Genomic DNA, 26,708 nt, shown 5'->3' on the forward strand with positions numbered 1-26,708 from the left:
TAATGGGAGATTGGAATGCATAACAATGTAGTGTTTTGCAACAAAGTAACCACAGATCTGTCATTTTAAACAGACAGTAGTTCCATTTTATGTACAATATGGTCTTGTTTACAAATGAAATTTTAGCAAGTTCTGTTAAGTCAACAGATAATGTTTTTAATATTGTATTTTTCAAACTGTCAGTACTTCAGCACTGGTCCTTTTCTTTCTCCTTCATCAAAATGACTTGGAGTGAGTAGATTGCATATAGAAAACATGAAGATATTTTTTTACACTGTGTTATGATACAGCCGGGTAAGTGCCTAGAATATTCTAATATTAGCCCTATTATTCTATTTTACTTGATTAATTTATTTGTTACTGTTCAGAATTTAATATTAATAAACCTCTAACAAGAGCTAGAGATGAGTTTAAGAGAAACATTCCAGTCTGGTATTTCTGATTAAAAGCACAGGACAAGTCCAGTGGTAAGATGAAATGAGAACTTATGATTATGACTTCTATTACATTCAAAAATTATTCATGCCCAAAATTATTGGAATAAATTCCACTGCATTATTTTGCATCAGTACCATTACATATGATTTTGCCTGAGGGTATCAAGTTAATGGGTAATGCTTGCAATACTGCTTTTTCAATCATGCTTTGTTATACTGTCATTTCAAAAAGTAATTCTTCTCCCCTCTGATTTATTTATCATCTTGTTTGTAGCTGGCTTAGGAACAGATTAGATTTTATTTTAAGGCAGGCATGCTGGTGTGAATATTACTGCAGAAAATACCAGTTAAACCTTAAAATTACATATGGAGATAATATATTATCAGAGAAACTTCAGGTTATTGCTGCTGAAAACTGTTATGACACTGTCAAATGAAAAATGCACTGTGTCTACAAATGTTGTGGGATATTATTATTGAATTTGTAGACGTACTTCACATTTCTAGCATGATTAATACTTCATAATTTATGTTCTATAATTATAAATTTGTTTGTGCTGTTGGTAGTTGCATTCACAAACAGCTTAAATAGTAAAATGTCTAATTACAAGTAAAGCAAAAATCACCAATAGCCAGTCTTAAAAACAAACCTCTTTAAAAAAACCAAATGAAAAAGATTGGGAAAAGCACAGAAGGAAAGACACTTGAAAGGTGCTAGTCATGTTGTTTAGGAAAGTGCCAGAGGACAAATTGTCAGATGTTGTAACTATCCACAAAGTATGAACAATGTGTGCTGACCATAATGAAGGCAAATTCTGATGGGTAATTACTGCACAGTTCCTTGGGGCTTGATCTGTAATGTTTTTTTCATCAAGCAATGTTTCATGTTGAGAATGTTGTCTGACAGAGTACTGGTGGAATGAGCTGCTGTCCCTCTCAGCAGAATATCAGGACCATGAAGAAGTTTCATTTTTCCATGGTACTTTCCAGCAGTGTTCGTACTATGCAAGACAATCATTGAGTACAATTATTTGAAAGCTCTTACATAATGACAGGATTGTATGCATTTTTATATGGAAATTGCTTTACTTAGCCTTTTTTTCTTCCTCTGTTTTCTCCCCATCCTCTCCATAAAATAATTTTTCTTGCTGTGAAGATTACTGAACACAGTGACTCTTGTTAGCACTTTGTCTACCTGATGATCAGCTGAAGATTTTAGAGAAGTAGCCACTATTTTACAGACCAGCGTTCTGTTGTATTCCCATACTTTCACTATCTATTGAAGGCACTCAACCTCCTGTCAGTCAGTGCACTGCAGGAATTTATGGGTCTTCCATAAAGCTTTCTCTGCAGTTGCTTTACAAAATTCTGGGTCTGTAAGTGGTGTAAAATTGCAAAGCTCTTTGTTATGCTGAGGCTCAGAGCAGATTTATGTTTTCCACCAAAGATGTACCACATTCATTCTTGTAAAGTTAACAGTAGCATAGAGAAGGAAGAGAAAATTCTGGCTTTGTGCTCAGTGTTTGCAGAGCCTGCTTTCACCTTGCTCATGGCAGGTCAGCAGAGAGGAATGGAGTGGGCTGTGATGCTGAAGGTAAGGCTGCCTGGCAGAGCATGACAGACCTGCATGACAGCTGGAAATCCTGGTGCATGGGCTGCAACTGCTCATGGAGAGATCAAAGAGATGCACCTTCATCTGTTAAAAAGAAATGGAATCATAGTCCCTGTGGCTTAACATTGGTATCACTAAATTCTGATACTGATGTCAATAATTCTGAAGTGTTGATGGTGGCTCTGGGCTCCTCTTAGTAATTTTAGTAAAAATCTCTCTCTGTTGCCATATGTATTCCTTTTTGACATATAGCATATAAAACACAGCCCACTCTCCAGCTTAAGGTGATGCTCAGTGATTCAAGTTCCACATGGTAAGGGTAGAAAATAGCTTGGAGCTAGGTATTTAGGGAAGATTTTAAAGAAATATGCTTGGGAGTGGATATCTTTCACTCACATTATTTGTATTATTATAAGTTGTAGAATAAATCAATATAAACCAAGTAATTATGCTTGTGTTTAGGTTAGTAAACTCAAATATACTCAAAACCACATGATAATTAGGTCAGCAAAATGCTTATTTTCCTTGGAATCAGTTCCTAGCTATTGTTATGGAGAGTTATCATGCATTTTCTGATAGATTTCCTCAGACCTTGTGGCTTTTACTTTTTAGAGCTCCTATCTGCACCAAATACCAACAAATACAGTCTGCAAAAAATCACTTCAGAAAGTGATTGCTTTCTGATAATGAGGAAGGTGGGAATATCTTTTTGCAAGTAAACAACTATTGGACAGGCAATAATTGAAACACTCGAAGTTTGCAACATCCTTTTTCTCCCCTTCTTGCAGCTGCTCCTTTTGCTGCGTCACTTTCCAGGCACTTTCCTGCACCTTCCTCTCAGAAACACACTAACCCACTTATCCATTCAGATGGAGCAAAACCAGGTTAAGATTTTTATTCAGCCTGCTGCAAGGCCCTAACTAAGTCTTAACTAAGGCCCTAATAAGTTTATCTAAAGTATTGCTCTATTCTAGGTGTCCTTGTTTGCTTTTTCACTGACTGGTGGTTGGAGTAAATTTGTGTGGCTCTGTAAATTTTGGCTTGAGTAAAGTGTTGTGAATCATTATATTAGATATTTTAGTCTGAGCTTGCATCTGCCTGAATTCAGAAGTGACTGAACTCAAATTCCACTGAAATTTTCTCTTCACTACCTTCTTCAGTTTTACCCCCCTGTCTTATTCTTATTATGTGTGTTGGACTCATTCTCCATGTGGAAGTTGTGAACTGCAGAAGCTCATCAGCATGTTCAGTATGGTCAGAACTGTTAGCATGGGGAGGCCCTTGAGGAGGTCATTCAAGTCACTCATTCAGTAACTCAGCCATCCAGGTTTGGCTTTAGCCTTTTTCTACTCTGTTACTGATACCCTCCATTCTGTCCTCTCCTGTGGTTTTTTGTTTTTTGTTTTTTTTTTTTTTGTTTGGTTTGTTTGTTTGTTTTTTTTGTTTGGTTTTTTTTTTTTTTTTTTGTTTTTTTTTTTTTTTTTGTTTTTTTGTTTTTTTGGTTTTTTTTAACTTATTTTTAGAAAATGTTAGTAGCATCTACATATTTATGATTCCAGGATAAGCCTAATTAAATTTGATGGGGATCAAGGATATATACAACTCAAAGTGTTTATTCTGGGACTCGCAATAACTTAATTGTCAATAAATAGAACGTCCAATTAGTTGTGCCATGGAGTGAATTTGGATAATTTTTCATCAATCAGTCTGTATAATATGATTACCTCTCTTCTGATTGACCTTTCTGGGGGAAGATGTAAGTGTGAAGCTAAAACTAACATATGCTCTGCCTGTCTTGTCTTCTCTTGGGTTTTCCTGACTCAGTTGCTTTGACAGTGGTCCTTGTACTTGTCACATCCAAGGATTCTTAGACATCTGCCTTCAGCTTCAGATTCAATGGTTGGCTTTGGAACTCAAGTTTCTGTTTTAAAATTATGCTTCCCTTGCTAGGGGATGACTTTTTTATGACCTCTGTGTTTTCAAGTTTACTTTTTGTTGTGAGCTAATGGAGGCTCGTGAGGCAGCTCAGGCTTCCCAGTGGGAAACAGCATTGAACTTGTATGATTTCTTAAGGCTTGTTTGCTAAAGTTCACCAAAAATTCAGGCAGCTCACTGTAGTAAAATGGAAAAGTCTTTGGGATGCCTTTAATTTTGCACTGAGACCTTCCTTTTCTTCTCACTGGATTTGTGTACTTTCAGTCACAGGCACCTTTAACTCTCAAAAATAGCAAGTAAATGCAATTATATAGGTAGAAAGCACTAGATGGGTGCCTACACAATTTACCTTTGCAAAATTTGACCAGTTGATGGAACAACATATTTATTGCTTTCTGGTCTCTTTGTTCTTTCTTTCTTTCTTTTCTTACCTTTCAGGCAGGCTTCATTTCTGTTTGTAAAGAATAATGTAGCACAAACGCCAAAATTTTCTTGCAATTCTGATCATACAGTAAATGAAAATGTGACTACTTCAAGCTTCCAAATGTCTTTTTATTTCTTTTCTTAGTATTTTGTGGATTAAAAGAAGTTGCTTGGGGCTATTGTAATGTATTACATTTAATATTCATATATCAAGAAAAAATATTTTAACAATGGTTCCTATGGCATTCACAGAAATCCTCCCATAAAAGTGTGGGTTTGCACCTCTTCTAACTTGTTGGTTATATTTCAGTATATGGTTATTTCAACATTTTCACAGATGAGAATAAATTTAATGCTCTTCCCATTTATTGTCAGAACCTTGCACTGAACTCGATGAAATAGGACCACTGAGGACAGATGATAGCTGCAGTCAATCTAAGAATTGCAGGAAATGTTGAAACAAAAATACTTCAGTGCGTTGTTTTGTGGATATGTGATTGTACACACTTCCTTGATGCAGTGCTCAGACTGTCTCACAAGCTGAATATTTTCAGCTTGGTATGCAGGAGTTTAGCTCAAAATAATCCAAAAGTCACAAAATAATGAAATGTATACCCATACTGTCAGGCTGACTTAGTAAACACAGCTTCTTCCTAAAGTTTCTGCAGTGCTGGTGTGACCCATGTGCCCCAGTGGTGCATCAATACCTGAACTGGAGAACTGGCCCAGGGGCAGAGAACAGGTGGGGTAGCACTTGGGTCAGGTAAACACCCAGAACATTCCCACTGGCAGTCATGTGGCAGATATGATGCATTACCTAAGTTTCTGCCTTCACAATTCTTTCTGTATGCTCCTTTTTAAAATTATTTTTTCACAAATGCAAATGCTGTTTGAGCAAATGGGATCAGAGAAAAAGTGAGTGTGACCAATTTAATAGCTTTGTACTTTTAGTCTGATATGCCATTGAGGTATATTCTATCAATTGTTGGTCTGACATTATGGTGCACTGTTTCACTGAATGCCATGGCCTTCCATATCTAAAGAAGCTGCTGCAAGGAAAGTAAGCAGCATCGTCTTTTCATTTGTCCCAATTAACTTTAATTAAAACTCTTCAATTGACTTGACATAAGGACTTCTGAAGATGTCACTAAAGTGACAAATGCAGGTGTAAGAAATTTAAGGTGCATTGTGGTATCTTTGACCATGTCTGATTAAGCAAGTGCTATTGCTATCATCATTCTTCTACAACTGACTTTACCCATAAATCTTATTTTTAGAATGGACTCTGTCCAAGCACAATGAACAATTAAGTTCCAAGTTTGCAAATGACAGTCTGTCCTCTTCTTTTCTGTTGTTCATTTATCATAGTCTTGCTTGCGGCCACTGTGATAATTTGAGATGTAAAGTGATGGGGGTTTAGACTGCTTGGGATTTATCATTCAATGTACTGGTAGAACTACACAGTTAGGTATGATGATATTGTCATTATATCTCCACTTTATTAATTTTAAAAAGAAAAGGAAATATTAAGGTAATTAAACTGATGTGAATGTGTGCCACATGTTAAACAATATGAAAATAAGTGATAGAAGACAAAAATTAAATTTAAAATCCCTAGACATCTTGTGTAAGATTTTGCCATTTTAAAGCATGCAACATAATCCTGGACACAAAGTAAAGGTTAGAATAAATGTGTATGTTAAGGACATTCCAGGTGCTTGTCTAGAAGCACAGTTTTATCAAAGAGTGTTTTGTTATTTACTAAAAAGGTACTGTTGGCAATAATCTCTGTGCCCTTCCTCCCCTCCCCAGTTTATTTCATGTACTAGTACAGCAGAAGGAGTCCAGATAGACCTCAGTGTTCATGGTCCTTCTGGATCGTTTGCAAAATAATGTGCCTTGTACACAACGTTATAATTTTCAAAAGAATAATGAAATCTGCTAGAGTATGACTGCATTCTTTCTGTATTACAGCTGTGAAGAATATAAAAGTCAGGGCTCTAAAAAGGGTAGAAAAAATGGGATATGGAAGGAAATTACTTGATCTTTAAGAGTGCAATTTGGCTTTGAACAAATTTTCCAATAGTTTTTAAAGCAGAGTTATGCCAGTAATCAATTAGGAAACTTCATACTTAATTCTTGTTCTTCAGCTAATACCAAGGATTATAAGGATTTAAAGAAATAAATTAATAAAATTTCCACCATGTGTCTTATCTTCAGAACAGTGGATTTCACATGCATGTACAAACCTGGAGTACTTCACTCTGCAGCAGATTCTGTTGGTTCAGAACCATCAAATCCCATTTCATTAATGATAATATGTGGTACTAACTTCTATTTCTGGGTGCTTCAAACTAATTTTCTATGTTCATCTTCAGATGGGTTAAGTAGTAATGAAATGCTTTAGTGACAGGCTAAGACTTATTCATAGTATTACTTAAGTGTAATAGAATATTTATTTTGATACTTGGCAACACACTGTTATTGCTAAACAATTTGGTAATAAACAGTTGGGTATCAGTCTTCTTGGAATACAATTAAATTTGTGTCTTTCAAGAAGGCTGTGCTCTTGGCTATTGCTGATTTAGTTAACTAAAATTAGAATTCTGCTTTATCAAGTAATGGTTTTGTTTTGCTGGATTCATCGTATTAAAATGTGATATCAAACTAAGTGATGTGAACTTTGGCAATGATGGTTAGGATATCATAAAGCTGTGCTAGCTCTGTGCCTTCACTCTCTGCTTCTCTTTCATCAAAAGTATTATTGATCATTAATGCCAAAATGAAAAATAAGTGGTAGCAACTCAGAAAACATTTGGATAGCAATTGCTCTACATTAGGTGTAGTTAATGGTCATGTTTACAACCACAAATTTAATATTTACATGCATTGAAATGACAGAATTGATTAAATGGGACAAGAGAAGAGTGTACCAGAAGCTCCAGAGCATTGTTTTTTGTAAATTTGATTGATGTTGGTGGGGCATGTTCTGAATCTCCAGAATATTAGTAAGAAGATGAAATAAAATCACAACTAGGCAAGCAGTTCATTACTTGTCTTGAGGAAAAAGAAAAAAGCAAGAAAGAATGGTAGTGAACGCAATAATCAAATTTGCAGCACTGTATAAGCATAGATTGACATAGAAGGAAAATCATAGGTTATGATTAACATTAATAACACTTACATTGCTAAAGCAGTTGGCAGATATCAGCCAGAGATTCATTTAGAAACATTGCTTGTAGCTACTGAGAATGGTATTCAGCATCAAATACTTTGTATTAGAAATTTTCCCTGTCAAGCAAATGAAATGAGTTTAGCTTGCAGGAAAACATAAAGTGACAGAACAAAAGAAATGGAATGCAATTTGGGGTCCCAGAGATATGAAGAGCTTCTATTAAAGAGTGTCTGTAACATCTGTCTACAAGTGTAAGATTTTTTTTTTCTTGTTTTACTTTTGTTCTTTTGTTCTTTTTTTTTTTTTTTTTGCAGTAATGTAGGTGTATGGATTGCCCTCTTTTTCTTAAAAATATTAAAAGAAAAAAAATTAGCAAAAAAATCCCTAAAATCCTGTCCTCCCAGGAGACACTTGAGGAACAAAATCTCAGTATTGTTATTCAATGGGCAGTTGTTGATGTTTTGTTTCCTTTTCTTTTCTCTTGTTCAATTTATATTTTCTACCATTTTTTCCTTGTTCTGTCTGTGTGAAAAAGTTCAGTATTTCTGCTGTTCAGTGTTATTGGTAGGTTCCTTTCATTCCAGAATCTGACATTTGAACTTCCTAGGAAAAAGAGGGATATTCTTTCTCTATGCTTTATAAGCAATCTTTGCTATTGCAGAGACAACTTTAATCACTCAGCTCTTGGTTGTGGCATCAGAATGCCAGCAGTTGTTCCACCATGCCATGGTTCTATCTGATGTGGCCATGGGCTCCTCTTCCTGAGCCATTCCCATGGGTGTGCTGGACAGCACAGCCCTCCTGGAGGCACTGCTCGGCAGCTGACAGAGCAGAGGTGCTGCTGCTGGCACACAGCTTCCCAAACATTGGGGTGGTCAGAGATTCTCCTTACTCAAAGGAATTTATCAGTGGGTTCTCCAGACAGCATCTCCTCTTTCACAGCAGTGAGTAAACCTAGAAACTCAACCCTGAAGTTTTCCCAACACTTGAGTTAGATTATTCAGAGTTGAACACTGATTTAGACTTCAAATGATTCAGGAATTGCTGAAATATTGAAATATCTTTCTTGCTTCCAAACTCTAAATTGTGAGGCTTTTACTGTTTTAATATTCACCTATCTCAGCAGCTTTTAAAATTATTTTTGTACTTTAGTGAAGAAAGGAATGCATAAGGCTATGTACTTTATTGTATCAGCCATCATACAGCATGCAGGCTTGTGAGTGTTCCTGTGTAAAAATGATCTCCTGTATTATCAGAAGTGCAGATATAAAAAACAAAACTGCCTTGTACTGTAAAATATTCAGGAGTGTGTGTCAAGAACAAAAACGCTTGGCTTTTAATTGATGCTCTTAATGCTTGGCTATGGACAATTTGTGTCACCATCAAATCAGTTTGAATACACTTATAGAGAACATTACGGTATTAATTTAAAAACATTTATGATTTCATGAAGGAAGTCCTGCTATTGACCCTTATGAAAGGGAAATGTAAGTTGGATTTGAGGGTCTTGAAAAAGTAAACCAAAACAAAGTTTTAAGCTAGTCATTAAAAGTGAAAACATCAAGCAGCATTAAAATTCTTTTTTAACTTTCTTTTGCATTTCAGGGTAGGCACGTTGATGAAGACAGTGTATTCTATAGAGGATACAATGGGTAGAACTGTCAAATATTAACTCCTTTTCAACAGCAAAAAACATCAGTTGAAATTTCTTTCTAACACCCTTATTGACTTTCCTTTTAATTTTTTTTCACAGAGGATCTTTCTCAAAGCTGGAAGTGAGGAAGAAATCTTTGCACATCTTGGCTTGGATTATGTCGAACCATGGGAAAGGAATGCTTAAAATTATTTTCCAGCGTACATTTATCAGTTGACTGCAATGGTCTTTCTGCCCACCTTGCAGTCTGGTATAGTTATATAAACATATATATAATAAGTATTTCTATGACAACAAAAAAATTTACATAAGTATTAGAAGCCACTTGCACTTGCTAATGTTCCTAGAAGATAAGAGTTTAAATTTTTCAAAATAGTTTCCAGTCCTTTCTAGTTTTGAAGCTTCTACGTGGGAGTGATAAGACGGAGCTTGTTTTGGGGGGAAAACTTGGAACTGGTGAGATTTTTGCTTCTGGTAGGAATTTAACATTAGTATGAACAATACGTGTTTTTTAAAATAGTCAGCTACAACAATATGTAAATAATTCAAAACATTTGAGCTGAGTCAAAACATTACTGAAATGTATGCTGGTCTTTAACTGAATTTCTTATGTATTTTGCTGAATCCATGTATAAAATTGCTCTGTGTATAAGGCTTAATGACCTAGGCAGTAACTGCTTTGCAGTCTCAGCAACTGTAGGCTTCAGCTGTAATATTTTTGCAGGTAGGGCACCATTCTACAAATACTATAAACAAGCTGATTATTCAGTGAGGGTTAAAAAACATTTCACAGGAAGGGATTTTGAAAGGGAAAGTGGAATCATTCAGTAGCAATCTTCAATTGTGTAGAAAAATACTATAAATTTATAGTACTGATTTGGACTGAAGAGGAGTCAGGTTATGAGGTGTATGGTCCTCAATCAGGAATTTGAATCATAACCTGCATGAAAAAAAAATGGTTTTAAAGTGTCAGGCTGGTGACTGCTCCAAGACAAAAGATTTTAATTATCTGTGCTCAATTTAGATAGGTGGAACTTTATTTACTAGTCAGTGTGAGCTGTTGGGCTATTGACTGCTCTGGAGTGGTATTCCCTGTCTTTAGTCAGAAATTCATGTAGGATGTGAGAAGCTTTCTGATAAAAGCCCTACAAGATATTTTGTTTCCAGAAAATGTCTAGGTAGCTCTTGTGATCATAATGACAATGAAGGAGTCCTAATACATTTATCCTTTAATAAACAGGAGCATTCAGTGCTTTAGGAAATGTAGCTATTTACTAATCATTCATCATTTGAGAATAAAGGTGGTTAAGAGCACCAGGATTGGTCAATTAATTTTCTCCTTAAAAATGTGGATTTTTTTTTCCCTCTGTTGAAGCTGGCTTCAGCTCTTGACATGATGAGGAAAGAATGGCAATGACAGGGCTGTGCCCAACAGTTATTACTGACAGTAAACCCTCCCGTATTCAAACAGTATCTGTTATTTTAAAGAGTGTGCTTATTTTGTTACTCATTACTTTCAACTGGGTAATAGACTTTTAGAGGACTGTGTTGTAAACTGTTCCAAAACCTCAGTCAGAGTTGTAGAAAAATGCATTGATGGCAGGAATTTGCTTCTTGCCTGTGTCAATAAAACCACCCCATTTAAGTTGCAGTTTTGCTAACTGAGCTGAAAATACAATGCTACTTCTTAAACTGCTCTAACTATGAAGCACTTGCATTGCTTCCTGCTTTATTGTGCTGATGTTTGAAGTAGCTTCTCTGTGTTTTGCATCAGGATGCTGACACTTAAGTAGCAATGACATTTTTCAGTCCTAATCGAAGAAAAAAAAAGCTATGGTACCTTGTCTGAATATTCTTTCTACTTGGCTAACATTTATAACAATTATCCATGCCAGTTGTGCTGTTTCTGCAAACTTGAAGACGCACACAAAGTATCAAAAGTTCTGAATTCCACATAAATAAATAATTCACATCTTGGGTGCCTATGCATCACTTATAATTATGCCACCTGTTAGGAAAAAGATAACAGCACAAGTTCTGTCAGCTCCTCCAAGACTAGAAGAAATCAGCATATCACTTTATTCTCTTACTTCCCTCAATTTTTCTGAAGTTTATTTAGAATACATCATACAGATTGCTCACTGAATTAACTATTTAAAAAAATATATGGACCTGATAAATGAAGGATTGTGTTAAAGAGAGGAACAGCCTAGATGACCAGGATGGTTTGACCATGAAGAAGATGCCTTCTCTTGTGCACACCCTCACTGGAGCAGCTGCTACCCCAAATAGTATTGCAGGTACCGTGTGCAGGACCATCCCTGACAGCAGCTGCCAAACCAGTCAGCTGAGACAGCAATTAGAAAAGATAAAAATCATAGAGGAGAGCTGGGAGGGAGCAGGTTAAAGGAAATGAAGCCTTTATCAGCTGAGCATGTCTGGATCCATGTGCTAGTGAAAAGTTCCTCCGGTGTGATGGAACTGTTGGAGTCAGTGGTAGCAAAGCTTCTGAGCTCATGAAGGACAGGTGGGGCCTCAGGGCCTGGAAAGGGCAAACACTTGTAACAAGAACAGACCAACATTTGTAATTGAAGGAAGGAAAGAGAGAATTTCAGATCAGTGCACGTAATATCTCCTAAATTGCTCGAATGATTAATAGACTGTATTTTTAATGCACCTAGAGGAAAATAAAGTGATAAGTTATTGGTAACTTGTTCATCAGAAACAAATCATGTCAAACTAATTCAGTTGTAAAGTCCCTGGAGGCTGTTTTTTAAAATGTCTGTCCCTCCTCCCTTGCTTTTGCACCAAGGCAATTTGGCAAGTAGTGAGTAGAGAAGGATCACTGGTTTAATAAGCATCTACAAACTAATGCTCTAAAAATTACTAAGTAATTCTGTCTCTGGGAAAAAAAAAGGAAAAGTAAAAGGAAAGCCACTGTTATTTTTGTTTCATGGTTTGAAGTATTATATGATTTGTTTAATAAACTCTTAAGGCAAAGGCAATGAGATGTATTTAGTTTGGTGGGTAATAATGTAGTTAATATGTCTAAAGGACTGATGTATTGAAGGAAAACCTAATTCTATCTATACAGCTCTACAAAATTGCAAATCTGGGCAACCTAAACACTCATACAACTGAAGCCACATGGATTTTCTGCAAATAACTGGAAACCTGAGAACTGCTGCTACTTTGCATAAATAACTCCAGAATGTTAAAAAACCCAAACCCAAATATTTGCAAATGTTATAATCCCCAAATGAAATGTCTTTTCTACAGTTTATAGGCAGATTTTTTTGGCTTTCTCAGGTGAGACTATCTTATTCCTTGGTATGAAATATATTATTTCACTTTTTGAACAGCTGTTACTTTCTATTTTACAGTTTTCTTTGGGAACTGCAGTTAAATTAACCAGGTCCTGGGTCTAACAGGTTAGTTAGTGTCACATAAACAAATGAAGACAGAGAGCTCGTAGAAAGCTGTTTAATGTCTCCTTCAATAAATGTGTATCATAGGCAACCCATAAAATCTAACACTGTTTTTGAGTGGGTGCCTCCAAACAAATACTATTCCCAAATACTACTGGTGGTACAGAAACTCCACATGTGGGGGGGTGATGCTGGAATACACATCCCAAAAGCCCAGGTGCCTCAGGGAAATCACTTGGCTGGTGAGAACCAATCCTATCTGCACATGGTGACTGACCATGGGGAGAGAAGGAGAGAGAACATGTGTAGGGTAAGTACAGAATCTCCCAGTTTTAAACACACTTACTGAAAACCAAGCTAATTTTTTTATGGTTGCAGATACTTGATTCCAGTTCCTTCATTAATGCGCAGCAAAAAATAATACTAAATGGTATATTTCCTTTTGTGTTTCATTCTTGCCAAAATCAACATGCTCATTCAAAGGGATTTTTGGAAATGGCAAGGCTCCCCAGATCCTTTCCCACCATTATGAGGTGTTAAGTGAACAATATTTATATAAAAATAACTCAGATGCATTTATTATTCAATAAATAAAGCCTTTGTAGCAGGATAGCATAATTTCATGTGTTTGCTGCTATATATACACATACTATGTCCAAATTACTTTAAGTTTTCTATAAGCTTCAATGTCTTTTCCTCTTAAGGAAGCTATGCATAAAGATACAATAGAAAATAGCAAGAAAGAGCTCTATTTTATTTGATGATTTCTCTGCTGGGGAAGGGCAGATTATATTCCAGAAATTTGTGGTTGCAACATTTAGGGGAAAAAACCCCAAATAATAAAAAGTAATATCCCAGCACTTTGAAAATAAAATAATGGTCTTTGTATTTTTGTAACCAGTAAAAGAGAAATGATTTAGAATTTTCTTCACAGCTGGGTAGATCTAACTTCAAAAATGGAGCTTGAGGAGGTTATGTAATTGTGTGACTAGGTAGGAGTGTTTCTGCAGTTGGAAGCTGTTGCTGATGATACAAGTCTGAAAGTGTTCCATTTTTAGTAGCCTAAGGATGGGCTCAAAGACCACTTGGGCCTGTGGCTTCCGTGAGTGTACTCTATAAATCCCACACTTCAACATGTAGTGGTGGGGAAAATTTGCCTTTGCGCTCCTCTGACATGCATAAGATCAAGATATATTGAGAGGATAGATAGGATCTGCTGCTTCTGGTGATCCTGAAATCCTTTGGTTCTGCTGTAAACTGTATTCTGATACATGAACTGCATTTCTGTGTTTTAAACTAAACTAAGATATCAGAGTCTTAATTCTCTGCCTTTTGTCCTTTTACAGTATGCTTTTAAATGTGTTAAAAACTGTAAAGTATACTTTGTGTTGGCGTTGTACGAGTGGGAAGTTGTTGTTTTGGAAACCCTGACAGACTGGTTGCAGGGCTGGAGCTGTTGCAGGGCTCTTGACAAATGATTGATGATTTAATTTGAATCCTTCACAATACCAACACTAAAAAAGAAGCCAAATACCATACATATCAGTGTCCTTTCAGACTGGTTATCGCAGTCACAGAAGGAATTTGGGTGTTTTTCTCCCATTAATCTCACCCCTTACCCCCAGTTAGATTTGATTTCATGAGGGGACAAGGACACACATCTGAGGGAGTCCACTGTCAACCACAGAACAAGTGCTCTCCTCCTCCCTGTTGGAGAGGTTCACAACCCCTTTCTTTTACTCACCTGAAGGACGCAGAGATTCTCTTTTACCATGTATGACCAGGAAATTGGACATTGAACAGCTTTAAGCAAATTTCTCTCAGATGCACATAAAGGAGCCTAATGAACTATGTATTTTTAAAATGTGCTGCAAGCCCCACTGTTTCATGTGTGTATACAGGGAAGGATTTTCAAAACCACCCAAGTGAGAAAGAAACTGTAAATGAGTGGGCCACTCCACATTGAGATTTAGTGACAGATGGTTGCTAAGACAATCTACACTAGATGACAAATCACTATACATTAAAGCTTTCAAAAGACAAAAAAAAAAAAAAAAAACTCCAAGAAGCATTTGAACTGAAGTTTAATGATCATAGAAATTTACCAGCAAATCAAGAATTGCAAGATTTTAAAAAGAAGGGCTGAACAGAGAATAAACATTCTTCTAATGTAAGGGAGGGATGAACAGATATGAAGATTATCAGAGCTGCCAGTGATGAACTTAATATTGCAGTTATTCCAGTCCCTAAGAAGTCAAAAGAAGAACCTCAGTGACTTGTATTAAATCCCTCGAGAGGAAAATACTTGTCATGCAAAATAAGGTGAGTACCTAAAAATCCCTGAAAAACAAACTTACGTGCATAAGGTAGAATAAAATAACCACAGACAAATGGGAAATAATAACAAAAATTAATAATTATGAACTCTAATGAGTTACAAGTTTTAAGATAAGGTCCTAACATTTATAAAACAATAGTGGAGGCTTGCCTGAGAGCTGAAGTATATTACATTAAATGAATAGAATTGAAGAAAAACAAATGACTTGTAGTATGAGAAACATCTCTCTCAATGGTCTAGTTGTGAAAAACCATTATTATGGGTAATGATTTCTTGCTGTTGAGAAAGGGGAATAGTATCTTCAAAAGTATCCAGCTTGCAGAATCTGTAATCTCAGCAATTCCTTTTAAAAGAAGCAAAGAGGATTGACAGTTACTCTTATTGCAACAGGACAACTGTTCATTTTCCCTTTTTAGCTCTTCAAAAAGATCACAGAAACAGCCATATGATGTTGAGTGCTAGTTGAATTTTACTGCAAATAATTCATCTAAAAGCAGACAGAGACAACAATCTCAAATTATGCTGATATATCAATCATAGTATGCCACAGGGTTCTCTAAGGGAACAGAATTTTAAGCCTAAAGTTCTTAGGTTTTTATATGTGTGATTCATTTTCTTGCTGTTGTATGGATTTCTGCTTGTAAAACAGGTCACATTTTAGCTTTTGATCCTTATACAAAGCTAATTAAGAAAGGATTTTTACAAATTGCAGTGCTTCATCCAACCAGAGATCTTTTCAGTGCTATGTCCTTTCTTTGATCTGGGTTTTTAAAAATAATTTGGATAGCACTTTCTTAGCCCCTATGTGTTCAATTAAACATTTTAGGCATTTCTGTGCAAAACCAAGCAAACTGTGTAAGAAGAAATACTAAGACACCCAACAGCAGCACAGTACTCAGCAATGATTGATTTACATTTACAAGGAGGTGTTTGCTCTCACCCAGCACAAACCAGACTTTGGGCTCCTGAATCAGGAGACCCATTTCAGCCACACTGATTTTAAAGTGGTGAGAACTTGTGCCCTTAAAGAAGGCCGGGCTTGTTTGTGCCAGTGGCAGAAGTGTTTTGTGCCTGCAGTGTCTGTGTGGGATAAAACTCATGGAAAAAAGAAGTAATCTGACAATAGGATGTTTAGTTGAATCAAGATAAACCTGTAATCATAGACAGAAAGTAAACAAATTGAGTACTCATTTATGTGAAAATATGCCTTGGATACTGTAAAAAGAGAATATTGTTGGCACCTGCACATATTATCTGTTCTATTCCTTTTAGGAAGTTACTTATCAGGGCCTTCCAGATACTTGTTTGTGACATTCTAGAAAATAATGGGAAAACTAATGTAAGTTGAGAATAAAATCCAAAATAATTTGGATTTTGTTTGTAAATTTAGCAGGATCATCAATGTGCCGAGTAATAGTGACGTTAGTAATATTATCTGGCAACATGTTATTCAACTTACAGCTATTTCACTTTATTAGTGCCTATGAGGACTTATTAAAGCAAGTTTATATAGTTTTTTGATAAGAATGTATTACTCAATATTAGCTCACAGCTTAGAAAATTTGGAATTCTTACAAAAGTAAAAATTATTCAACTTTGAAGTTTAATATTTAACAACCAAAACCAGAATAAGTATGCACATATAAGACAAGGGTAATAAAAAATTGTTACCTTTCTGGCCCCTTTCTTTTTATTCTTGTGATTTTCTTTCTAGAACTTACATTTGAATAAGAAAAATCTTTCCTTTTTTGTGCAACTGAGAAATTTGGGGTTTTGATTGTATTATCAAACAAATTTATTAATACAGACAAGGTATGGTTATTAAAAATATCATATCAAAATAAAAAACTCACTTTATGGGATGCATTAGCATTCACAACTGATAATGCAAATGTGAATTATATCACAGTACACTCAATATACCATCTGCTCCAGAAAGAAAAACATCTGTTAGTAAATGTAAACTGTGGGGCTTATGTGGTATGCAATATGTTCAGATACTGTATGGAATAAATAAATTGGACTTTGACAATCTATTATGTTAGGAACATTCAACTACTTTCTTATCTTGAAAAGAGGAAAAGCTCAGCTGCAAGTATGTTTTGAGATGGTGGAGGAAATTATTGTGCCATGTCCCATCCAGATGGCTTTTGCTGAAGCCAGTCACTGACAGGCTGCTGCAATCATCATCAACAGTTATGAGATGCTTTAAACCAGCATGAGCATAGATGAATAAACTTCTCTACAGTAGAGGTTTCTGTGCTTGAATTTTCATGATGGTGATGACACTGCAATTTGTGACATTGTTGGAATTGGCTGTATTTTCTGGCTTGTAGGATGAAAATCATGCGCATGAAAAATGTATATTCACATGTATGAATGATAAAGAAGACTTTTGCATCTTTAAAAATATAGTTATAATCTTGTGCTGATGCTATTTTTAATTTTTAATGTGCTGCACTGATATAAAAATGGAAAATAGGCACTAGTTTTTGAGTTCTAAAGGCCATGACAGCCCTTATAAGATCTAATCTAAACTTATAAAATCAAGTCCTTGTAAAAGCTAATGAGTTTTTTTTTCCTGGTTTAGAGTATCTTGTTTTCACATTCATTTGTTCAATACATTTTATGAAATTAGACAAAGCAATTTTATTTTTTTTTTACCCTGAGCGTGACAGCTGAAGCAGAGCTGAAGCAGTCTGGGAATGGCGCTGGGAAATGCATCCATATGTACATACAGTACATTTACTGTACTGCAGAAATTTCCTTGACAACTCTCCTTTTATTCCTTGTCAGCTCATGGAAAGCTCAAAGGGGTTTTCACATATTTAAGAAATGTGTTAAGCATGCAGAAATACATGTTTGGACATTTACTCATAAAGTCAGAAAACTTGTTCAAAATGTCAGGATTTCTACTTCGGTTTAAACCTTTTCTTTTCATCCCCATTGTGAGAAGGAAATTATCATAATCTGTTGTTAAATGAGTCAAAATAACATTTGTGCTAGTGATAGCTTGCAGGTTCTGTTTATTTAAATATCTTAAGATGCAGTGTTTATTTGCAAGGGAATATAAGCCCTCCTGTGGTGGAGGATGCACTGATGTTTCTCCATTGTGGAGTAGTCCAAAGTAAAGGGAACCCTCACTCAAGAAGATCTGGGCTTCTGTTGTAATTCTTCTCTTCAAGAACATTCATTGTTGGTCTCTTCCTTGCTTTAGCTTTTTACTCTGTGTTGTCCTTGCTTGCCATTGGTTCTTTTCTTCAGTTTTCCAGCATGTTCTCATCCTGGAAAACTGGTTCTCATTTTCAGGCTGCAGGTAACAATGGAAAATGCTGCAGACAAAACACGTTTTAACTCTTTGGATCAAACTCATCAGTCTACTGTTCTTTGTGGTGGTGCTAAAACCTGTGGTACCCTTCACTCCATGTATCCATTATCAGAGAGCTTTTTATCCCTAAGAATAGTAGCTGACACAAACCTCACAAATCTTTTTATTCATGCTAACACATTTAGTCACCTGCAACAGAACTGAATGACACAATGCAAAGTGAAAAATCTTTGCGAAAAGAAGCACTAAAAAAGGGTAGATGTAGCAGCTCTTGGTGCAACATTGCAAAAAGATTTCCATGTATCAATATTCAAAGCACTAAAAGGGATCAATGCAGACACTAAACAGCTCTATGTGGTTTGTCCAGCTGTACTACCTATCCAAGAGCACCTTATTTTACCCATTACTGGTGACATAAGTGAGCCATAAATTTTGCCTTGGTAGACCTAACTTTAAGTTTTGCTTCTGTCAATATCTCCTAGGACTTGTGGTCTATTCTGTACCCTGTTTTTAAAAATTGGGGTGCAGCTATTTTTTCAGGTCTCTATACAACCAGAGATGAACTCGACTGTTGAATATGAATAGTTTAAAATATTCCAGAGAACACACAGGCAACAATACTTTTTTATGAGTTCCAATTTGTCAAAAATAGTGGATTTCAAAATATGGACAGGTTCACAGCCATCTTGCTGCAAGAAATAAAAGCACAGCCCAAGGTATCAATATCAAGATAATAAAAGAGCAGTCTATCTTAGCAGAAATAAAGATCAGTTAACTGAATGGACCTAAGCTTTAAATATTAATAACCATACTGGCAGCTCTCTTCTTCTTTTCATATTTGGATTGAATGTTAGATACATGATTGCTTATGTACTAAAGAGAAAAATAACCATTTAACAACCTTTGCCAGTAAAAATAACCTGCTTTCATCTTTTTGGTTGAATTTAGATGGGAAATATTACAACAAGTCTGGTAGTGGAGATTGGACAAATGATCTAAGAACAATAAAAGTGCCTGAGGGATAGAAGGTGTTAAAGAAAGATAAGTGAAGTATCAGCATCCATGCAGAGACATGCAAATACTGCCAAAGACTTTGTCCTCTAAGTGCCAGCATAAAGATTAGAAGCAGTACTGGGCCAAGAATGCAATGATCTGAGAGACATCAGAGCTAAGCTTTATGCTTTGTAAAAAATTTAAAATCCCATTACAGCCTAAGATCAGAAACTCATCACTGGTCTTCAAATTGCATCTAGACAAGGCTAGTATAGGCAGTGTAGGAAAAAACCCAGTACTTTACATCTCCTCATTAGAGTCCCATGGTGCAGTGATGACTGAAACAGCACAAAGAAATGCATAAAGATTGGAAATATTTTGAAATATATATGTTTGCTGAGTCACATAATTCTGAAATAACTCTAGGTATATATAAAGGAAATGCAGCCTTTGGATACAAGAGACAACTAACTGAAAGTTTATAAAATACAGGAGACGTTTTATGGAGTGATTGTCCTAACAGCAGATAAAAGCAAAATGGCACTCAGCACATTTGACAAAAATGTAAAAGGTATAAAAATTTTATCAGCAATAAAGTTTATAAATTAGTCAGGCAACTCTTCATCCTGAGGAAACAGAAACGAAAGTGTAGCTATATGACCAGGGGTTTTTTTAATACTACTTAATATAAGTTGCACTCTGTAAACCTGGGACCTTCTTATGTTTTTACACTTGGCAGGAGACACAGAAATGTGTGTTGAATCGTGGGTGTTGGTGATGCTGTGGAGATGCCAAATACAACTCGGTCCCTGCGAATCTGTAGAAGATGTCAGAAATTTTGTTTGACAATCCTTAAAATGAAGGAGGAAAGTATAAGAAAACAGACAAGGGAGTCAAATGCAAGGAGCAACAGGGATGTGAGTACTGAGGCAATAATAGAATTCACAAAAGTTGCCTCTCCTGGGGAGAGAGTGGAGGTGCTGGTAATTGACAGGCCAAGATGAAGGGGTGCCTTTATATGTTTGACAAGAGTGGGAAGTGGACATAGGAGAGCTGGAGAAATAAAGGTTTTTAAAGTAATTCTTTAATAAATAAGACCTGAAGAGGCAAGTTGCTATAAAGCTAAATACAAATGAAAGTGTGAAGTGAGGCTTATATAGTCAAAAGCAATGGCTTTCATTCTCCAGATCTCAAATAACCAAGCAGTCAACCTGTCTATTTTGCACAGCTTCAACAGGCAGGATAGTGTGGGAGTTCTCTTCCAGTGTAGGATGAGATTTAGGTATGGTGCAGATTGCAATGTCAACTCTGATGTGATCACAAAAGTCCTTCTATTTTCTCAATCTGTTTCAAGACAAAAATGTCGCATTGCAAAGTTGAAGTAGATCTAAGACTCCTGAGAACCTCCATTGCAAAGACAAATGCAGCAGTTAAAATGGGATCAAAGGAATTGATAAGCCTTATGCAATTGATAAGCCTTATGCAATCTACCTCTAGTTATGAAGGAGGATTTTTTGTAGCTTTCATATTAGTTACATTCTGCTCTTGAAAATGCTGCATTATTTATTGTATGCATAAAACTTCATTCTCCAAGGTCTGCAAAGAGTTTTTTTACTAAAAAGAAGTGGCAGCAGTTTCTGTTTCTTCGTATCATAACAACAGCAAACTGTAAAGTCATGAGTGCTGGCTATCTCCCTTGATTTTTATTTAAGATTTATATTATTTTTTTTCAGAAGATCATGGTACTAATAAGGTGTTGGATATTTTAAATGTGAAAGATTATTTTTTGTTTGTACAACTTTTAAAGCTAAGAATGTAACATAAGTAATACAGTATATAATTTTCAGCTGGTTAAGAAACAGAAGAGCAGTTACCTCAGAACATCAATTCCTGTTTACCAAGATATGTTGGGGAAACTGTGTTATTGTGGTGAGAGTATTACATACATATACAAACTGTGTGTTTATTATAACCAGTAGTTAAATTTAAATTATTATGAGCTATTTGGCATTCTAGTTGTCCCAGGAAATACCATGGCTTCTGGCTTTAAGAATGAGGTAGATGGTATTTCTAACATAGAGAGATGTCTCACTATGGTAAATTATTGTTTTCACTTGGAGTCCACAAGCACCTTCCAGCTGGTTTTTGTTTCTTTTCTTCCATACTTTATATACTTGAAAATTATTCCTGTGCCTGCTTGGCTCCCTCAGACTCAATGTGCATTAATAGGTGGGATTTATTAGTCATCTTTCTGGAGGGCATCTCCTGCAAGCTGAAATACAGTGAATAGGAATAATCAGAAAGTTTGCTTCAAAAAATAATTCCAGATCTGGACTGCAACAGTGGTGTAATGTACCCATGCATTCAAAAGGTATCAGAAGATTTCTACACGTCAACTCTCTCTGTTTCCTTCTACTTAATGATTGATATTATTAAAAACCTTTATAAAAAGAATATTATTTTTCAAGAACATCTGGTACATCTGTAATTTCAGCATTGATATGAAATGAGAAGTAATGTGAGAAGCATGTTGAGGGTGTTGAGGGTGCAGCATAAAGCTATCTGCTAGCCTTTGGTCACTAGTTGGGTTGTATAAGAGGGAAAGGAAAGGTTATCAGCTGGAAAGATCCTGCTTCATTATAACCTATGAAGAATCTGGGCTGTTAAATAACAACCACTACATTGTACTGCCAGTGAAACAAATAAATAGTAGGACATGTTATTTATTGATCTTTTAATATACTGTGCTTTAATACTGAAGATCATTAAAAGGAATATGTGTGTCATCAGTATAATCCTAAAAATAACAAAATGAAAGGATCAGTGTCTGCTATTTTTTGCTTGGGTTGTTTTGTTGTTTGTTTTTTCTTTTCTACAGTACAAAACAGAGGAAAAAGCAAATCACTGCCAAGTGTATAAATATATGAGGACATATCTTTGTAAATATTTAAGTAACTAGTAAAATAACCTTCTTAGATTTGTACAGTAAGTAGTAAAAACTGGCAAGTATGATTTCAAATGTTCTGCTTTCTCAGTTATATAATCAATGCAAAGATGTAATAGGCTTTATTTTAAAAGAGGATTCACCCAAGTGCTTTGTGTTTGTGTTCATTGTTTTGTAAGATGTTAAAAAATATTTGAAAGAAAAAGTATCACTTTTGCAGATATACCATGGGAATTTAAGTAAGCATAGGAAAACTTCTGTACATTTTTTGACTTGGTAGCTAATAATTCTTCCTGAAAATCAACACATTTCATATCCAGTGCCACCTTTCTCTTTGACCAACAACTTTGATCAAATACTCAGCATCTGCAATGATGGCTGAACTTTCCAAGGGTGTGGTTACATCTTTTACAAGGTCACATATCACCAGGCTGACCCAGAGACAAGTCAGTGGCTGAATCTCTGCCTAATTTACTACCTTTTTTTATTTCCTTCTCCAGCAAGATATGATGTGTGTCCATCAGTGTTGCAGTGCAGTGGGAATCCAAAAGTTGTGCAAAGACTGTCTCCACTGTGATGCTGCTAGACTATGACAGCAGTCAGGAGCTGTCCTAGGCATTCTGTACATGGGAAATTACCTATTTTACAGATATTTTACATGGGTTCTTGAAACTACTTATTCCCTAGAAAGAATGTATCTTTCATTAACCTGTTTTTAGTAGACTACACACAAACACAAAAGGATGAGCATATGGAAGCACAGGTTTGCTTCCAAATGAGGCCAGGGAGAAAGCTGTTATATTTTAAACTACCACCAAACCTCTTTTAAAAATGCTTTCTGATATAAACAAATAATAAAACTAAGACCTTCAGGGAGCATGAATGCAATAAATAATGTAGGTTGCAATGTACAGTACTGAGAGAAAAAAAATATGAGCAGGGTTATAGGAAGACGGGTTGATGTTATCCTCTCTCCTTAGTTATTAGAGCCCTTAATGAATTGCACACAATTCTCTTTTTCAGTACTTTCCTTTGCTCCATGCTGATAAATGTCCATATATGAGCTTGGAACATGCCTAAAGCATCAGTAGTTACATACTAGGATATCATTTTCCTTCCTCTCACAGTAGTGCTGCTTTCTCAGAGATGATTGTTCAGTCATCATTCCTTAGAGTACACTTAAATGAATGATGGCAATGTACCTTAGAGCCACCCCACATCTTCCACTCCATGTTCACATTCCATTACAATGAACTCTGGTGGAGTAAGACCCTGGAGAGTAATGTTTTTACAGTCTCATTACCATCTAGTGTATTAGACCATGGCAAAAACATAGCTTAACGAAAAATATATCCTGTTACAGTGACTGATCACTTGGCAGCAATGGTTATTTTAAAACTTTATCTAAGGCCTTTAAACTAAGCTTTCACCATCTGTTCTGCCTTCTAATTATACATGCAAAAAGAACATAATTCACAAGTGTATCATAAAAGTGGGTAATGTAATTGATTAAATGGTACTGCTGCATGTATCTGTGTTTGGTTATTCAGTGCCTCTGTTTTGCTTTCAGCTCATAAATCACTTTGAATACATTGTACAGTGACTTCTTCTTGGCAGACAGACAAGGATGTACTCTCATATTTGAGGGGAGGCAATGACCTGATGATAATGATGGATGGAAAGAGAATACCAGAGAGGTACAAATACTGTCAAACATCAAGTATTCATGCTCCAGTTCTTTGAAGGAGTTGGACCAACGTGCTTGCTCTCTTACATTACTTCAGAAAATGGGGACCTCTTTGGCAACTGTCTTATATTAAGTAAAGAGCCAGGAACAAATTGCTTGCTTAAATGGCTCCTGACATTCTGTGTATACCTTTTTGCATGATGCTCCTAGATGTGTGCATTGTTATGAATGGAAACCTTGGAGCTTTATTTTGCTTAGTCATCCAGGTGTTTATATTACTTTCATATAATGTTACAATTCCATTTCTATTACATGCTAAATTAAATTACGGTGCCTATGGCCTTAGGGAGTAAAAAAATGCCTGTATGTTAAAGCAGCTAGGAAAAAAGAAAGAGCTACATAAAAAGAAAGAAAAATTACTTGTAATTTGTTGCCACTAATAGGAAATTTATGAGTTCACAGATTTCAAATAATAGTAAAACCTAAATAATAGTGTAGTTTTACAATACTTATTTTAGTTAAGACTTTAGAATTCTTAAAATTAGCAGATTTTAATTAATCCATAGAAAACTCTGGTTGGGAGCTGACAACCCAGCAGAAAGTCTATTTTGATGAAAGTTTCCTTAGGCAAGTTGAGTTCCTTCTACAAAACTAGCAAAACTATAGATTCCCTTCAGAGTCCACTGTCTGAAGATGTACTTAGTACCATCTGCACTTCCATTTAATTTTCAGTGTTTTTGCACTAAGTTTTCTACAGTAATCTACTTTATGTACATTTTGCTACACATGGTGTCCCTTAAGTGCATACATAAACCACATTGCACAAGAATGCATTTGCTTTGATGAAAGAAAATAGTAATTATGATATCTGTTTTGAAGGATGCTTAAAATTAAGCAGAAGAAAATGTCATTTTTACATTTCTTTTAACATTTTATCCATTTAGCAGTGATTCCATTCATGCTGTAGATTCTGATTCTCACTATATTTTAGCTGACTTCCTCTCCAAAAGCTCTTCTCTGTTGTTATCTTTGTTCCTGACTTAAGCAAATAAGGAGAGAGAGTTTTTGTGACATTAAGAGATATTTAATCCAGTTTGTTACATCAGTAGTTTGGCCTCAATCTTCTTCTAAGGACTAGAGTACACTCCCCAGCCATGTCTTGTCATGTCTTCTGCTCTTTCTCTAATGTCTTCTTCCCTCATTCTGACAGGTAATTTAGAAAGCCTGCCACATATCTTCCTTTCATCTGATTCAACTGGATGTGAATGGATTGAAAGATGGAATGTGGTGGAACAAAGCAATCTGCAGTGTGTTTGAGTATTTTAATAAATATTTTAAAATATTTGTATTGACTTCACAAGGATTTCCTGAGTATTAGCTGTGTAATCCAGACAGAGCACTACCATGATTTTGCCAGGAAATAATATGTGGTTGTTTCCTCAAGAGATTTTTTTTTTACTATCAATAAATAATGCTTTCCCCTTGTACTACTATGTAAAATAAACATTTACGCTTAACATATGTTTGCTCGGAGGTAAAATAAATGTTTGATGGAGTCTTAAAAGCAAACATGAAAACTTAGAGAAGCTTAAAACCCCACTAAATTTCTAGATGGATAATAGCACAGTTACTTATAATCTTTGAGGATGTATTGTTCATAAGAACAGACAAAAAAGACAGATATCAAACTTGGCATCTATATAAATTGATCAACCCCATAAACTATGGACGATGCTTCATCTCAGGATGTATGGACATGGACATATGCAAAATCTCGTTTCTTTCACAGAGCTGAGCTACAGCACATGCAAGGAGATCAGAGACCCAGGCACAGAGTGTAGATGATAGGATTAAAGCAGCAGGACTAGAGCCAAAACCACCCTCATCACTGGGACTTCTTATCCTTACTTACTTACAGACTGTTAACTGTTCCCTGAGTTATTTATTCTGAAATCTGAATGGCTGTTTCTTAGTTTATCCTGTTGCTTATGAATGTAACTTTTGCAATCAGCCAGTCCTCTGTTATACCAGCACGTTTTCACATTTTCACTTAGCTTCACACAAGAATCTACTGTGTGAAACCAGAAAAATAACTAATTTTACCAATTTCAGAGCAGGTTGCTATATTGGGGTTGTGTTAAACTGAGTAAAATTGTTAAACCACTACATTTGTTTTTAAAATGTTCATCTTCTTGTAGAAGTCAATAACAAATGAGAAGTTTTCTAGGAGAAAAAAAAAAAGGAAAAAATGAATTATTCCAGATGCAAATATAGTCTACACAAGTATTAGCAAGATTTAATTTTATCTTCTTTTTCCAACTTTTCAAACCACCATTATTGTTTCACATGCTCCGTATTCTGCTGATCTACTGAGTTTCTCTCAATTTTTTAAAGGATTTATTTTATATTCGATTTTCATTCCTTTATATTGTCTTTTTTGTTAATTTGGTTTTTGAACTTTAGTGGAATGCAATTATTTTTACTAGAATCCAAGTTTAACTTTCAAAATCACACTGTCCTCTTAAGTTTAAAACTGGGAAAAGTACAAAAAATCCTTATTATACTTAATCTTTAAAAACTCAGGAGAATCAAGAAGGAAAGCTCTGAGGGTTCATTGTTTTTAAAAAGAGATTAATTCTTCTCTAAAGCAATGATTTAATATGGCAGATCTTTTGAGTTTTTCTTTAATCAGGGATCAGGCATTTTTCCTTTCCAGCAACCACAGAGATACTGACTCAGCCTGACAATGTTTAT

General features: G+C 35.5%; 1 protein-coding gene across 1 annotated transcript in view; it reads left to right on the forward strand.

Moving 5' to 3' along the window:
* DNTT (DNA nucleotidylexotransferase) overlaps positions 1-9,422 on the forward strand; it is an 86,750-nt gene extending 77,328 nt beyond the window's left edge. The window contains 1 exon segment of the mRNA XM_058810760.1: positions 9,336-9,422. Within this exon segment, the coding sequence (XP_058666743.1) occupies positions 9,336-9,422 (87 nt within the window).
* The last annotated feature ends 17,286 nt before the right edge of the window (positions 9,423-26,708 follow it).

This window comes from Ammospiza caudacuta, chromosome 9 (genome assembly GCF_027887145.1).
Source record: "Ammospiza caudacuta isolate bAmmCau1 chromosome 9, bAmmCau1.pri, whole genome shotgun sequence".
NCBI lineage: Eukaryota > Metazoa > Chordata > Aves > Passeriformes > Passerellidae > Ammospiza > Ammospiza caudacuta.